Source organism: Eleutherodactylus coqui, chromosome 5, assembly GCF_035609145.1.
Source record: "Eleutherodactylus coqui strain aEleCoq1 chromosome 5, aEleCoq1.hap1, whole genome shotgun sequence".
NCBI classification, from domain to species: domain Eukaryota; kingdom Metazoa; phylum Chordata; class Amphibia; order Anura; family Eleutherodactylidae; genus Eleutherodactylus; species Eleutherodactylus coqui.
Window position 1 is genome coordinate 162,600,366 of NC_089841.1, and position 16,166 is coordinate 162,616,531.

Consider the following 16,166-nt stretch of genomic DNA (forward strand, 5'->3'; position numbering starts at 1 on the left):
CAAAATTGCGATTATGCCACAATTTTCTTGCGGCAATATCGCCAGTGGGAGGGAGCCCTGAAGGGCAAACAAGGGGCAGCCTGTTGAAATCCAACTGCAAGATCCTTACGTTCCGGGACATCAGTTATCAGTGGTTGTAAAAGCACACTGAAATCAGCGGGGAGGGGGAAACATTTAGTTCACTTTACGTTCTGCTCCAAAAATGGAGCAGAATCTGAAGCCCAGATGTGAAGGAGCCCCTGTGTGTTCTTTGCAGAGAGCTGTCCAGTATATAAGCCAACTAGAATGCATCTCTGCTTCAGTGTAATGGTCATTCAGCAGGAGGACCTTGGTCCAGCCATCAGACTTGTATAGACGGTGCCCTATTGACACAGCAAGGTACTTATGAGGGTGGACATTGGAAACAAAACCCCCAAAATGTGCCGTAGCCAAATATTCAAATTCATTAGCCAGTCAATTTGTCCGAAAGGCAAAATAACTGCCCTAATCCAACACACTAAGGCCGGGCCCACACTAGCGTGTTGTCAACCGCTGCATGTATAATGCAGTGTTTCACTGCTGTGTGCGCCAGCAGTTCAATGCACATGACAGCGAATCTCACGCACGCCATCATGCACAGTTTGACTTTTTAAAAAAGTTCCCCATTCTGTCACTTAGTGACGTTGTAATGCGATTGCATATGTACAGCGATTATTACACGTCCATAGAGAATAGGGCTCGATTGTGTGTAACGTGGGAAAACAGAACATACTATTTTTTTTACGTGCGTAATAAACGCAAATGTGAATAGATGAAAATCAATGTACTTTCATTGACTTCATTCACGTGTATTATGGGCATGTAATATGCTATTAAGTTACACTTGAGTATGCCTGCCTTATCACGTATGTAAAAGCTAGATGTAAGATTAATAAAATGTAACTTTGAAAGCTCTCTGGCTACCATCATACTTACTAGTGTAGCCCAACTGCATATTCTAAGAAGTGGCTGCAAGTTGTGTGAACTGGTTAAGAGCATTACAAAACAAGCTAGACACATTGCACTCCTTTCTAGACGGGTTTCTTAAAGGGTTTTCTCACAGCTCCATACATTGCAGTGTGGCTAGGGATGGTACTGCAGGTCAAGTCCCATTCACTTCAATAGGATTCAGCCTGCAGTACCAACCCGGGCCACTATAAAAATATCCAGCGCTGTCTGAAAGCAACTGAAGTTGGGAGAATCCCTTTAAGACTTCTATCCTATCTGCTTGACCTCTGCCTCCATTCCCTGCTACTCGGCATAGTCAGAAAAGGTTTTGGATGAACACAAAATGAAGACACCGCGTATTCTAAGAATATAAGTCATTTAATACTGTTAATTTTACAGCACAAAAAAATAAAACTCAAAAAGCTATGATTTCTTCCCCCTTCAAAAACAAAAATCAAGTTAAAAAGCGTACACCTACAATAATGTATTCTATGTAACCCACTGAGACGAGACCCTCGGGATGGTTACAGAGAAGACCCCACACGCAGGAAGAAAACCTGCAGCTCATGAACTTGACGTCGATGGCTTGAAAACAGTTAATTACGTTGAAATCGAAAACTTAAAATCCCTCCTGTAAAAGGTAAATACAATATAAAATTACAATTTACAAGCAGAACAAATGGCACAGACATCGTTTAACCTCCCTTTACAAAAATAAAATGAGACATCGCCCTCCATTAGCAAAACGTCCCAAGTGACAGATTCCCTTTCGACATTTGTTGGATTTCGTAAACAAGCAGAAGAATGAAATTCGAAGAACGCGGAGCGTGAAGAACGCAGCGACTCGCCGGCTGGAACCGTCCCAGATCCAACAGAAACCATCAGTAAGCAGCAAGGAGAAGCGATGCTCCCGTCACCATCTCATCCGGGTCACGTAGGCAGAACGTTACAGTTGTGACGCCGGACAGACGCTGCGCTCAAATCTCTTAATTCCTCCAAATGGAAATGTACAGGAAACCAACTCTCGCTGCGTTAGAGGCCTGGAAATTCGACTTAAGACACCTAACTCGAGTCAAGGCAATTTTCCTTTGCATAGTCTTTTTTTTTGCAGTCTTCCAGGAAAAAAAAGTGGGCAAAAACTAGAAGTTGGCTCATTGTGTAGGAATCGGTCTCCTCCTCTTGTGCTATAACGCTGCAGCAGAACATTAGCGCTCCCTGCATTAAAAAGGCCAACAAAGGAGTAGAAACAAATGGATCTGGGGTCATCCAAACGGAATACATGCAGAAACTAACTGCGCGGAGACGGGCATTCTGCAATGGAGGGGGGCATAAGCCAGTACTTTTGTTGATGGAAACCAAAGTGTTCCGAAAAATCACATTCACTAAAATGGCGATTCCCTAAGATCTACCCGCTAAACACCTCACAGTACAGACGGATAATGGCACCGAGAAGTATCACACTGCAACAGAGCAATAGGAAACTGGAATGGCAGTCATCCCCGGAAGGACAAGCCGGTGGCATCTTGTGCGGCAGCGACAGGACTCTGCATTTGAAAGGGGAAGTAGTCATCGGAGATTCCTGCACAGAACAATTGCCATGGTTTGCAGTATAAATAAAGGCCTCAGTTTAACTATCACACACCTAGCTATCCCCGCGAGCAAGAGGGATCGGAGCGATCACAACAGATCATCAGAAATGGGCTCATTTCTACAATATTCGGTAGCAATGTGTGAGTCAAGAAAACATTAAATTCTTTAGGCAGAATTTCAAAAATTGTTCAAAAAACAAACAAAAATAAAATAAACTAAACCCCTAAGCGTCAGATCGCCACCAGGTATTGTTCTCCGTAGCAATGGGACTAGCGGCTGGCAGCATAGCATCTCTACGCAAGCTTGTTCAGACCCTTGAAGACGTGGGAAGCAGCAGCTTTGCATTATGGACAAACAGCTATGTTACATGCGTCAGTAGGTGAACGTTGCGGTGTGTTATTATCACAAGTGTCAAATAACCAGGCAGCTGAAAAGACTGTGGCTAGAAGAGGCCGGGGAAGCTTCAGAGGTCCTGAAAGGAGGGGAAGTGAAGAAGACGAGCTACCAGGAGATCACATCAGTCACTCATTGTCATCCGGATTCTGAGGGTCAATTATTTTCACATGTGTGAAGGGAAAAAGCCCTTTTCGGCCATTCACTTCTCCTTCCCATTGGCCATTAATATTCATGCGCGTCACTTTCACTAGGTCACCCACCTGAAGAAGAAAAAAAAATGAATTATGACAGCAAGTGATACGTAGTTTACCTGTACAGTGAAGTTGTGCACCCATTATAAAGTGGAAATGAAAAGATGGAATACCTCTGCAGCGCCACCTATTGGAAGGCAGTATTCCTGCAAGTCAATGTCCAACCTATTATGCAAGTCTTGTAGCAATGACTGGGAATTGTGAGTCAAAGTCAAATTAACCATGCAGTGCTCTGTGCATGGTTATTTGGCTGACAATTCCCAGGCATTGCGGAAGACTTGTTTAAAAAGTCAGACATTGACTTGCAGGAATGTTGCCTTCCAATAGTTGGCGCTGCAGAGGTATTGTTCCATTTACATATTTCCCAGAGGGTCCTGGATGGTCCTATAAGTCTCCTCACACACTAAGTGCTCTTTATAAAGTGTGAGCACATAGTGGTGGCAGAAGGCGATCATGTATATGACTAGCATTACAACTATTACCAATGACTAATATCTCATCTGACTACATATGTAGAGAAATACGCAAGTCTGCCAGCAGGACGCCGATCGGTTCGTCAGGGGAAGCTTCTCACAGTATGCATCAAGAATGCAAAATGGAGTAATAGCCCCTTGTTTAGCAAGATTGGCGTAGATTGTGCTGTTCCCTTTTAGAACGTGACAGTCTTAAGTTGTGTCAAATTTACAACAATGGCGTGTGGACTTGTTAACCCCTTAGTGACCGCCCTATAGCGTTCTTATGTCCTGCAGCTGCAGCATGTGTATGGAGGGAGATCGCGCTGCCGATTGGGGCTGATCAGACAAGCTATCGGGGCTGTTAACCCTTTAAATGTCGCTGTCAATTCTGACAGCGGCATTTAAATCCCCTGAACGACATTTGGGGGTCACATACAGGCCCCCCCATGATAAAATTGCAGGGAGCCGTGCTGGAGTCATCGCAGCCAGGGGCCTTGTAAAGGGCCTCAGGCCTGTCTTGGCAGTATGCCTATCAAGCCATTGCCGTGGGGTGACCAGATAGACTGCCTGTCAGATTGTAGTAGAATGTAATGCTATGGTTTATCACACTGCAGGAGCAGAAGAATTGCATATTGTTGTCCCCTAGGAAGAGTAAAAGAAAATGTAAAAAAAATAAAGTTTGACTAAATCACACACACACACACACACACACACACACACACACACACACACACTTTTTGCCATATTTACAATAAAACCTAAACATAAAAAAAAAAAATGTGTTTGGTATCGCTGAGTCTGTAAAAGTCCGATCTATCAAAGTAATGAATTTTTTACCTGGGACGGTGAACAACCGAAGGAGGAAAAAAGAAAGCCAGAAATGCGCTTTTTTGGTCACCCCCGTCTCCATGAAAATAAAAAAATGTAATAAAAAGCGATCAAAAAGTTGTATGTATTCAAAAAATGGTCCCAATGGAAACGACAGAACGTACCACACAAAATGAGCCCTAGCTCAACTATGTTGATAGAAAAATAAAAAGTTATTGTGTGCAGAAGATGGAGACAAAGTAACTTAAAAAAATTAAATCCCTCTATAAAAAAAAAAAACTATGTAAAAGTTATGTCATTTTTATTGCAGTTTGTGCGCCGTAGAAACGACACAAAAGATGGCGGATTGTCTACATTTCCACTTGTAACTTTCAATGGTACTATTCAATGTATCATATGATGTACAAAAAACATGGGGGGGGGGGCGGGGGGTTGTGAAGGAAATCACAAAAATAGAACCAAAAACAGCTTGGTCACCAAGGGGTTAATTTGGCACAGTTTACATTGCTAAAAATAGGAAAGATGCACAAATAATGCGCCAATTTCCACATAGCAGTGATAAGTGTGGCGCAAACACCTATTTCAGAATACAAATTGACACAAGCTAAATTCTGCTTAAAGCACCAACAAAAAAGAGCCAGCAGCCCAATTACTGATTTTGAAACAAATAGAAAAGGGCCTCCTATCAATGTAGATTTTGCACCACAAAATGCACCAGTTTTTGTATTACACTACTGTGTGCACCAAAAGGACATTCTGAAATAGGTTTTACTCCCAAAATTTTATTCTGCAGCATCTAACATGAAATTAGTTTGTTAAAAAAAAAAAAAAGGATGGGGGGTGTCAAGCATGTCAGATTTTTTTCCTTTTGCAAACTTTTTGGAAATTTTTCTAAAACTCCGTTCACCTTAATTCTGGGCCTGTTTTAGCCAAACCTGTCAGAAACACATCCATAAATAAGGGTCTGTGCATTAGATTGTCCTAGATCTCTGGACCAATCAGCATGGAGGGATGACTGTGGTGCCTTCTGTAGACCCTTCACCCCATATGATGGTGGCTCCTGCGTGTCCGCAGGCCTCCAGAATTACTCTTCGCCCAAACTGGGTAACATTTCCTCATCCCACAGCCTCCTGTCTTCATTTAGCTTAGTAGAGACCCTGTGGACTCCATAAGCGATACCTACTGGTGACCTCGGCACCCGGGGAACTTTAAACTATACCACACAGCAACCATAAGGGCCACCACCTTATTTTATGCGGTCCGCTACATGCAAAAACCTCAGTTCGGTTACTGTTGTGCAGCGTGTAGAAACCTAACTTCTGAGTTTAATAAGAGCCCGTGTGACGCAGCAGTCCCCTTCCTCCCGCCCCCCTTTACATTCAAAAACACCTTGCATAGTAATTGTGAAATTGCCGCTAGCGTGTTTCACGTGCGTCAGAGGATCACAAGTGTTTCCCATTGATTTCAATGGAAAGATAGAACAAAAGACAGAGCGCTGCGATTTTTTTCCCCCCCTTGCAGCATCACTAAGGAAAGGAGCGAAAGAAAATTGCTCATGTGTATATGGCCATTCAAAAGAACGGAATTCATATTCGTGCACCTAAATGCAAGAAACATGACGCGATTCTCGCCCGTGTGAATGAGGCCCAAGGAAGCATTGTTCTGTGGGGCATTCTGACAGGAATTGTTCTAGGCGGCCGATTGTTCGGACACGGCACATCAATAGTTAAGCAGTCTTTTGTAGGACTCTAGTTATGGATTAGTAGTGTGCGGACACCATCAGAGATGACGCAGGCTACTGGCCCCGAGGGGACGGCCATGTGTGACTGACAAGTTAGCAAGAAATCACTAGCAAAATCCATGTATGTAAACCCTCTACACTGAAAATCAGGAAATGAGGAGATCCGCTCAAACCGGGGGCTGCAAGTCAGCGCAGATTATCTGCACATTCACACAAAACCTGCAGCACTTCTGAGTCTTCTTAAACGGGTTCTTCAAGACTTGGATGCCCTATTCCTGCACTTGGCAGGGGGTTGGACCCTATAACCCTGGGGGAACAACTTTCTGACAGTGACAGTGATCAGTGAGTGGAACAGGTTACCACGGGAGGTGGCGAGATCTCCTTTAATGGAAGTCTTCAAACAAAGGCTGGACAGACAGCTGTCTGGGATGATTTAGTGAACATGCGTTGACAGTATAACTTAGTGAAAAGCACACAGACAACAGCAATAGATCTGCTGCATGTAGCTGAACTAATCGCTCAGAAATGGTCATCATCAGTAGCCACACAAAGGAATACCGGAAGTAGTCACTAATGCTCATGAACTGTGGGCTAGCCCCAACCTGTGGACAAGGATTAACAGCCATCTCCACATTAATGTGCATAGAGATAGCTGTCAATCATTGCCTGGAGTGTGGGTGGGACTAGCCTGCAGCTCATGAATATGAAGGACTACTTCTTGTAGTCTCATGTTTGGCTGTTACTGATAAAGTGTAAGCGTCAGACAAACTACTTCACAGATACTGTTTCAATCAGTATGTCTGTCACTACCACAAAGGTGGTGACAGACCCCCATGTGCTGATCAGACCCGTTACATGACTCCCTATCCACCCTTGTATCCTGTTACTTTACAATAAATGAAGACGTGTGATGCATCCCATACTACTGGGCTGCGTCCCATACTACTGGGCTGCGTCCCATACTACTGGGCTGCGTCCCATACTACTGGGATTTTCTGACAAACACTACTGCTAAAAGAACTCAAGCCAAGAATGGGATGTCAAAAAAGGAAGGCAGCAGTATAATAAATGATCCAGTTAGACTTGTATCCCCAGGACAGTAGTACATGCAAGAACACCACAAACAAAAATCTTTTCTTTAAAGCCAGGATCCAGCACTGCTGCTTGCTGTGGTCCCGCTATCAGATGTCACAGGAAATCAAGTGACAGCTGCAGCCAATGAGAGGTTGCAGCATCACCACCTGATCTGCTGGCATCCTGAGCGCCATGATGCTAGGTGTTCAAGAACATGACGCTGCGGTCTCTTACTGGCTGCAGCGACATGATTTCCTGTGATGTCATCTGTCACAGGAATCACCGGGACCGCAGTGCAGTATCTCAAGATGCGAGGGATCTCTATTTTCACACAGGGGGTCTTATTGAAAAGGGGTTGTCCAGTAACCGGCCAACTCTTTTGAGGCTTGTGTAGGAAAGCCATCCATGGCTTCACATAAGACAACTAGTCAAAAACGCTGAGGATTTCCATTAACCCTTATAACATTCCAGACTTATGGAACAGGATCCTTTCGGAAACCACAGAAACTTCCGAATATTCACTGCCACATTTGGGCATAGGAACCTTTGATCCTTTTGGCTGAATACATATTTGCGACCTGCGGCGACATGTACAGGTCGGGCTCACAGGACCGCATGGTAAAATGCTGCATAAGAGTCGCAGCGTTTCACCGACGCGTGGAGCTGCGAATCACCGCGCTTTTGATAGTGTGACTCTCATGCACGCTGCCATGCACTGGCTCCAGGGTGCTAAAAACAGCAAACCTATTGTCTGTTAGCAACGTTGCCTAAAACCGCCGCACATACGCAGTGTAATTGTGTACAGTGTTTTCGCACGCACCCATAGAGAATAGGGCTCTATTGTGTAATACCCGGTCAAATAGAACATGCTGCGTTTAGGCGCGTATTATATGAGATAAATATACGCAAGTGTGAGTGGAACAGTGAAAAGCAATGTATTCTAATAGCTGCGATTTACTGATCATACACGTGTACAGCGTGCGTATAATACTCCTTTCAAATACGCCAGTGTGCAGCCGGCCTAGATGTACAGGATTACATTGTAAACACCACCTCTTCTGGCGCACAGTGAGTTTTAAAGAAGCTGCGGCCGCCTTTTACCCCCTCCAAGAAGTGGGCACCAAGTAAACGGTCAGAGTCCCAATTTGCTCTTCAGATACTTGATAAATCCAGAAGGCTACAAACATAACTGGAAGCCTTCTAGTTTGTATTTAGTTACCCTTCACCATGTAACAAGTTACCAGAGCGGATTCTGCAGGCGCCTTCAGGAGAGCAGTAGATCAACAAGCCCCGACTCGCCTCCTTTCCTAGAAGCCTTGGCCGCACCCGAGGACGCCGGCAGGTAGCTCACTGCCATCTGCTGCCCGCTGATGACTATTGGAATCCTTACCCTCAAGGAGGGAAAATGACTCAGAAGTTCCACACGAGGCTTCCTGTCCGACCTGCCGTCAATGAGGCACTGCCATGTGTCACTTCGAGGCACTGCCATGTGTCACTTCCTGCCATATACTGACAGATCCCGGGCTTTCTGGCCACTGACAAACTGTTGTGCCTGATAACCCGAGGCTCTGCTGCTCTCCCGACAGAGGATATTCCTGACCACAGCTGCCTGAACAGAAACGCTGCACTTCACTTCCATTGAGGTCACGGGCAGTCACAGCGCAAAAGTCTAAATACCAGCTGATAAGTTATGACAAGAAGTAGTCAGGATTTCGGCTACAGCTAGGGTCACTTCCACTATCACAGGGGCTAACGATGAGGAAAAAAAAAAAGTGGATTCCAATATAGCAATAAGGTGCAAAAAGCACAAACCTGGAAGCGTCCATACAGGTACAAGACGAGAGCACTATTAACACTACTACTCTGTGGGCACACAACATGGCACATTACACCAGCTGTCCGACATGATAGAATACATATAGGCCCAGAATACTAGATTACGGGACACTTTATATCATCACTGGGACTTCACCAGAGCAGGCGACCTACTTGTTAACCTTCCAAAGCGCCTCATTTATCCCAGCTAGCAACCTAATTAGCCTGGAGCCCTGGAGACTCGTGTGATTATATTACTAATTGACACTTGATATAATAAGATGGCACAGACCTACTTCCAAGGAATGTGCAAGACGTCTCTATGCAACTTCATAATAAAAGTGTACTTTTAAGTTAAAGAGGACATTCGGTCCAAAAGACGTGAACACGGCTCCTCCCAGACTGCAGGATTCAGTGATGTCATCGCCAGCGCATTCGCCCTCCTGCAGCCCGTTCGGACAGATTCATCGCTGACTCGTTCGAGGTGTTCACATTCGCTGTGAAAGACTGAGCAACCAGCGTGCCAACTTAACGAGCCAATGATTATTTTTAGGCTTACATAAAATAAACGAGCAAAAAGCTAGTTTGTCATCCGGTCGTTGGCTCGTATTTAGACAAAAACATCATCGTTCAATTTCGCTCATTTGAACGGTAATCTTCCGTCTAAAAGGGTTTGAGGGTGTTCCTGGGTATTCTCAATCGATATCTTTTTTTGCACGAGACGTCAGAGGCGAGTAGAAACCCGCTATCCTTGGCTATTTCTATTTGCAGCCGCCATCATCCACCTCCCAGATGAGACCCCCACATAAGACGCTCTGCGTTGGTCAGTAAAAATTTCAGATTCTTTTTTTTTCAGCTAAGGCAATGGGACGAGGGCAGCAGACAAAAAACAGAAAAGCCCCTGCTCCTTCATTGCCCCTTGCGCCTGTTCTTGTGTGCTGCCAAGAGAAGTTGGGCTGCAATGAGCCCCAGAAAAGTGTGATAAGCTGAACCCGACAGCATCCAGACACGGACTGACCTGCACGTAGCAGGAGCGTCATTAATGTCACTGTTCAAAAGGAATCTTGTAGATATGATCCCTTTCACTGGCTAACAAAGATGTTACAGCAAGCTGTCAAGACTTCTTGGCCTCTTAGTCAGGTTGCTAATGGAGTATTGAAGCCTGATGAAGAAGCGAAGGAGTCTCGAAAGCTTGCTGTAACATCTTTGTTAGCCAGTAAGAGGAATCATATCTACATTACTTGGTTTCTCTTACATTTTGGCCACTGACTCCAGCAAAGTGCATGACCGTGTGCACACAACGCAGCGCGGGTCACATGGTCCTTTACTGGTCTGTGTGAGCTGGCAGAGACCACGTATGACACTGCGAATGACAGCCTATATATCACGCATGCGGTCATGAGCAGTGTGACGGTTTTAGTTTTAATTCCCGGCCGTGTCTCACAGCGTGGTTGAGTATGCATCGTCATCCATATGCGATGTATTGCGCATGGACAGTGTTGTATATGCTGCCAATACAAAAGAATAGGGCTCACGCTGCGTGATACACGGAAATAGAGCATGCTGCAATCTTTTACACACACTAATATGAGTGGATCAATGAAAGTCCGTGTCCTTTCAGACTATTCACTGTGTCACACGGCCGCACATCATGTGCGTAATACACGCCAAAAATCACAGTCATGTGAATTAGCCCTAACAGGTAGCAAACTTTTTTCTTTGTACCCAAGGTGACTAATGCCGGTGAACACTGTAGTTTATGCTCTTTGGAGAAGACCTACAACGACCTGTGAATCTATAAGGAATTCAATTTTGTAGTGGAAAAAAAAAACTGCATGAAAAACAAATAAAAAAACCAAACAAATAACACCTAGTTGCTGCCGGACTCTTACCTCTAGTGCAAGGGCGGTCTTATCATAAGCGCAAGGAACTCTTTTCTGAATGGCTTTAGCATAGACAGGTCCGTTCTGCGTGGATGGTAATGGGGTGATGACGGCGCCTGGCGGGGTCGAGGAGGAGGGCAGAGGGCTGGGAGTCTGAGGCTGGGCATAGGCATGTGCGGGCTCGGGGATGCCGTAGCTATTTGAATTCCTGTTCCCCATCATTCCTTGAAGAAACACGCGAGGTAACTTCTCCACGTAGGGCACGGGGATCATCCCACCACGACCGTCCTTGTTGCGAGCGCTCCACCATTGTTCCTCAGGCTTTTCTACAATTATTAAAATTTCACCTTTTTTAAAAGGAAGGTCCTCGGCATCGTTACCGGGGAAGTCATAAAGAGTCCGTACGCACTCCAAGTTCTCCTCCGTTGGGTGTCCAGTAGGGGCAGAGCCGCTGCCCACCGGCGGGCTCGGGTATCTGTAGGAGCATGAAACAAACATTAGATGTTAGCCATATTAGGTGGAGACGGCGGCGGGCCTAGATCATACATGTGTCCGGCTACAACATGAGCCCCGTCCCGCGGCCCTTACTAGAGTGGCAGAGACGTGTGCGTGTCAAGCGGGACTTTAGAGCTCAGCTAAGAAGTAATCACATCCCGAGAAGGAGTTCAGCGGATAAACGAGCCAACTAATTAGATTAGCAGATTAAGAGACGCTAAACGCATCAGCCTCAGATTATGCCAGCTGGATGCCATGTGCTACAAACTCCTTGACAACTCGCCGGCTGCCAACAGTGATGCAATGCAGTGGTGCCGGGGAACGGGGCACGCTGCAGTCTACCGAGGTATAGCCATCTCTTCCACTGCACAAAGTCAATGCCCGTCGGCAACAAGGCTGCAGACACACTCCATCCCCCGAGCAGCGCCAGCCGCCTGGATGTCACTAGCAACTCATTGCGCCACCAAAGTAGGTACCTAACAGCCAATACCACCAAGAGTAACGATGCCAGCGGCAAACTTCACTGGGAATGCCCAAGAATGCCAAACGACTCTGCCAAGTCTAAATCCACCACTGCTTAGGGGGCCAACAACTTCCATCCCACACCAGTGCCACCTGCTGCGAAGGGGGTCAGGTAATGGAAGGGAGTTGGCAGTGCGAGTGCTGTGACTGGGCAGGTAGTGCGCTAAACTATTCTCTGTATACAAAGGCCCTGGCGCATTTTGCTCCCGCGGACAGGCACCCAAACGACCGGAGGCGCAGTTGCGCCCACTTCAGCCCAATGTATCTGTTGTGAACGAGGTAGATTTGTGCCCGTATTGATGCACAGTACGATACTTGTATTGCGCAGTTCACATGCACACAACCTCCCCCCCCCCAATGAGGTTCAGATGCACATGGGCACACCGCTCGTAGACTTCTATGGGCCCTAGTACCGCAAATAGAACCCACTGACGTCTACGGGTTCTATGGGATGATTTTGTGGACACATATCCGGACGCCTGAAGGCGCCCCAAGGCCTCTCAGACAAGAGCGTTTACCTCCAGATTTGGTCTGATATGCAGACCATCAAAATAGAGCTAAAGTAAATTATCTATCTGCCCACACGGATGTATTCTTCACGCACAACCCTCTTCCACTTTTGCCTCCATATTGGTATTTTCTGCTGGGTGGATAAGGATCAGAAGAGTAATAACACCCACAGCAAATATGGAGGCAAATACCGAAGAAAGAGCGAGGAAACTGCTGCCCTACTGTCGCCTGCCCATATGACCAGTCGTTCCGCCGCCAGCCTTCCGGTCTGTCCGCAGCGCCGTCAGCTTCCTGTTCGGAGCCTCCGGCATTGAATTCAGTTAACACACAGGACAAAAACCTACGCGGCGCCATTTTATCCTGCAGAACGCATCAACTGCAGTCAGCGGGGTCCCGCCTGGCACCGTCATAAGACGATCTCAGCCTCCCATCAGGGCTCACACAGACATACGCACTTTACAGAAGAAAAACGGATCGGTAGCACCTTGCGTTGGCGTTTAGGCCGGGCTCACACGACGGTAAGCCTAACCCACTGTGTGCGCCAGCGATATGGGACCGCGTTCCATTTTACGCAATGAATATACACAAGTGTGAACGGATCAGTGCACTCTCATTGACTCCATTCGCCGTGTAACGCACGCTGAAGTTACGCTGGGGGCGCCGTCCGTTTACCAAGTACGGAAAAAACTAAAACACCATAAAACAAAACCCAAATATCGTCAGTTTTTCCCCAGTGGTAGGAGACATTAAACACGCGTGTAACATCCGTGTTCAGTGGTTTTACGCTCCCATAGACCTTCATTGGCAGTTTTCGCCGGTGACTGCGGACCAACACGGGGCGCGCCAAACTGTTCTCTGTTTTGGGAGAACCATTGGGCCATAACGAAAAAAAAAAAATGAGCAGAAGTTTGGTGCTCTCGACTCCACCGACTCACTGCCACGGATCCGCGTGCCGTAAAATACAGCCAGCGCGCGGACAGAGTGCGGTGACTGTGCCGTAAGGGGCCACGGGAAGACTGCGTCCCGGAGCCCGTCAGCAGGCAGGCTCACCTGGGCGCCGGCTCGATCAGGGTGGTGGTGTCCAGGTAGTGGATCTTGTAGAAGTCCAGCAGGGCCGGCAGGTTGTCGAACTCCTGGTCGCCGATCTTGAAGTGCCGGCCGGGCAGCGAGTTGATGATGTAGTGGGAGACCCGCGAGTTCTCGGAGACGGACAGCACGTGATCCCCGGGGCAGGTGGAGGAGTCCCGGACCAGGAAGACGCCGTGTCGCTGGCCCTGCAGTCGCGACTGCGCCTCCTGTCGCGACACCGGCCCGAAGTACCAGCTCGAACGATCCGACGAGTCAAAGCGGGCGGACGACATGATGAGCGCAATCGCCTAGGACAATCGGGAGATAACGGTGCTGAGCGCGGGCTAGGGAGGTTGCTGCGGACGGCTACAGACAGGCGGCGCCCTCGGCTGCTCTGGGTTTCATGGTCCCGGCTGCAGGTCCGCGCCGCCTGCGTCCCCTCCCTGCTCGGAGCTGCGAGACTACTGGGGAGACAGTAAAGATGGCGGAGGGACTGCAGGCTTTCACATCCAGCCAAGAGGAAACGCGTCACCTGAGGGCGGCAGCCAATCACGAGCTGCTCGCTTGGACGCTATTGGCCGCTGCGGCTGTCATGTCACGGGCGGAGACGTGGACGCGCTTTTTCATATGGTCGTACGAACAGCTGCCAGACGGGATAACCAATCAGAAGCCGCCTTGGCTTTGACATCAGCGAGCGTTATCCGCTCAGCCTCCGGATTGGCTGCTATGCCCTGCAGGGCGTTCCCAGCGCGTGACGTCAGTGTGCTCGGCGGATTACATCAGTCTTTAAATTTAGGGTGTCTGACAAGTGCGGGAGGCGCTCGCGCTACAAACTACCCGGCCGGCTCATGTAGAAGTCCTGTCCTATCTAGCTGGCTGGTGTGCCCATAAATAGTGCCAGGCACAGTCCTACCCCTGTACATCCAGGATGTTGCCGGGAGTTAAAGAGTTAAATAAATTCTCCACGGTCTGCAAGAGTAGTGTGTATTCACTGCAGAACCCACCATGAGAACCACCCCAGGAATGTCCCGCTGAGCTCCACGTCTGCTGTAGTTATTATGGAGGTGTACAGTAACGGGTTTAGGCTTTATTTAATGGGCATACATACCTAAAAGCCCTTTTAGACACAACGATTATCGCTTGAAATTCACTCAAAAGCCATGGTTTAAGCGATAATCGTTGTGTCCATCTTGCGCCCGTTCTGCAGTTTTAGTTAAAGATTCGCTCATCGTTCGTCTTTCAGTTCGCTTAAAATCCATCGTTCAGCCTTTTGCTTTTCGTTTGGTTAAAATGACATCGTTCAGCCGTTCTGCGATTTTAGTGCGGTTTTCAATACAAACATCTCACAACGATAATACAGCGACTGAAAAGACTGACGTTTTCTGATGATTTTTGTTAGGTTAAAAAGTCCATCTTTAAAAGCAAAACCATCGCTCACTTCTATCGTTATAGTGAATTTCAAGCGATAATATGTCTAAATGGGGCTTAACACAGGTGGGAGTACAGAGCCGGTTATAGAGGATTAAAATCGCTAAATGGCTGTGCCCAGATGGAATACACCCAAGGGTTCTAAGGGAACTAAGTGATGTGATAGCTAGACCGCTGTTTTTTATATTTAGGGACACTATTGAGACTGATGTTGTATAGCTGGATTGGCACATTGCCCATGTGGTTCTTATTTACAAAAAGGGTCCAAAAGTGAGCCTGGTAACTACAAGCCAGTAAGTCTCACTTCCATAACTGGAAAAATATTCGAGGGGTTTCTGAGAGACGCCATCGATGAGTACCTCAAGGAAAACAAGGGAATAACTCCTCACCGGCATAGATTCATGAAGGGTCGATCATGTCAGACACATCTGATCAGTTTCTACGATGAAGTAAGCTCTAAGCTGGACCAGGGAGAATCTATTGATCTCGTATATCTGGACTTCTCTAAAGCATTTGACACAGTGCCACATAATAGGCTGATATATAAAATGAGACAGCTGGGACTGGGTGAAAACATGTGTAAGTGGGTAAAAAATTGGCTCAGAGATAGAAAACAGAGGGTAGTAATAAACGTACACACAGTGTATCTCGACATTTTAACGATGTACATGATGCTGATTTTTTAAAAATGACTGTGACCCCAATAGAGCATTTAGAAATAGACTCAATCAGTGAATTGAGGAAACGCGAAATGTTTTGGATCCATAGACTCAATACTCTATGCCCTTATGGCTTAAATGAGGTACTAGAAAAAATATGATGAATAACTAGTATAATTAATTCTTTTTTTTTTTTTTTTTTTTTAAAATTTTTTTTATATATAATAATAAATTAATGTAAATTATGCCCGAGGGTGAGGAGTAATGACCATTATTAATATAGATATTGAGGAGTGCCGTTTTTATATATATTCACATAGTATTGGGGGACTAATTATTTTTCATATAAATTTTATCTAGTTTTAGATGATAATTAATATCAAATATAGATTTAGAGGAGTATTGATATATATATCATTTACATAATATTATATAATATAAATTTTAACTGATGTCAATGGTATTGAATATATAGGGAAGTGCCG

At 46.3% G+C, this 16,166-nt stretch overlaps 1 protein-coding gene across 1 annotated transcript; it reads right to left on the bottom strand.

Annotated features, from left to right (window-relative positions):
* Positions 1-1,843: 1,843 nt before the first annotated feature.
* CRKL (CRK like proto-oncogene, adaptor protein) lies at positions 1,844-14,107 on the bottom strand. The gene is made up of 3 exons (XM_066603559.1): positions 13,577-14,107; positions 11,009-11,474; positions 1,844-3,212 (listed from the first exon to the last, which is right to left on the bottom strand). Exons 1-3 carry the CDS (start codon positions 13,885-13,887, stop codon positions 3,078-3,080), a joined length of 912 nt encoding a protein of 303 aa, XP_066459656.1. The 5' UTR covers positions 13,888-14,107; the 3' UTR covers positions 1,844-3,077.
* Positions 14,108-16,166: the final 2,059 nt, after the last annotated feature.

Coding starts and splice junctions, on each gene's coding strand:
- CRKL (XM_066603559.1), bottom strand. CDS start 13,887: ATGTCGTCCGCCCGCTTTGACTCGTCGGATCGTTCGAGCTGGTACTTC. Junction 11,475..13,576: donor CTGATCGAGCCGGCGCCCAG/GTGAGCCTGCCT, acceptor ATGCTCCTACAG/ATACCCGAGCCCGCCGGTGG. Junction 3,213..11,008: donor AGACCGCCCTTGCACTAGAG/GTAAGAGTCCGG, acceptor TTTCTTCTTCAG/GTGGGTGACCTAGTGAAAGT.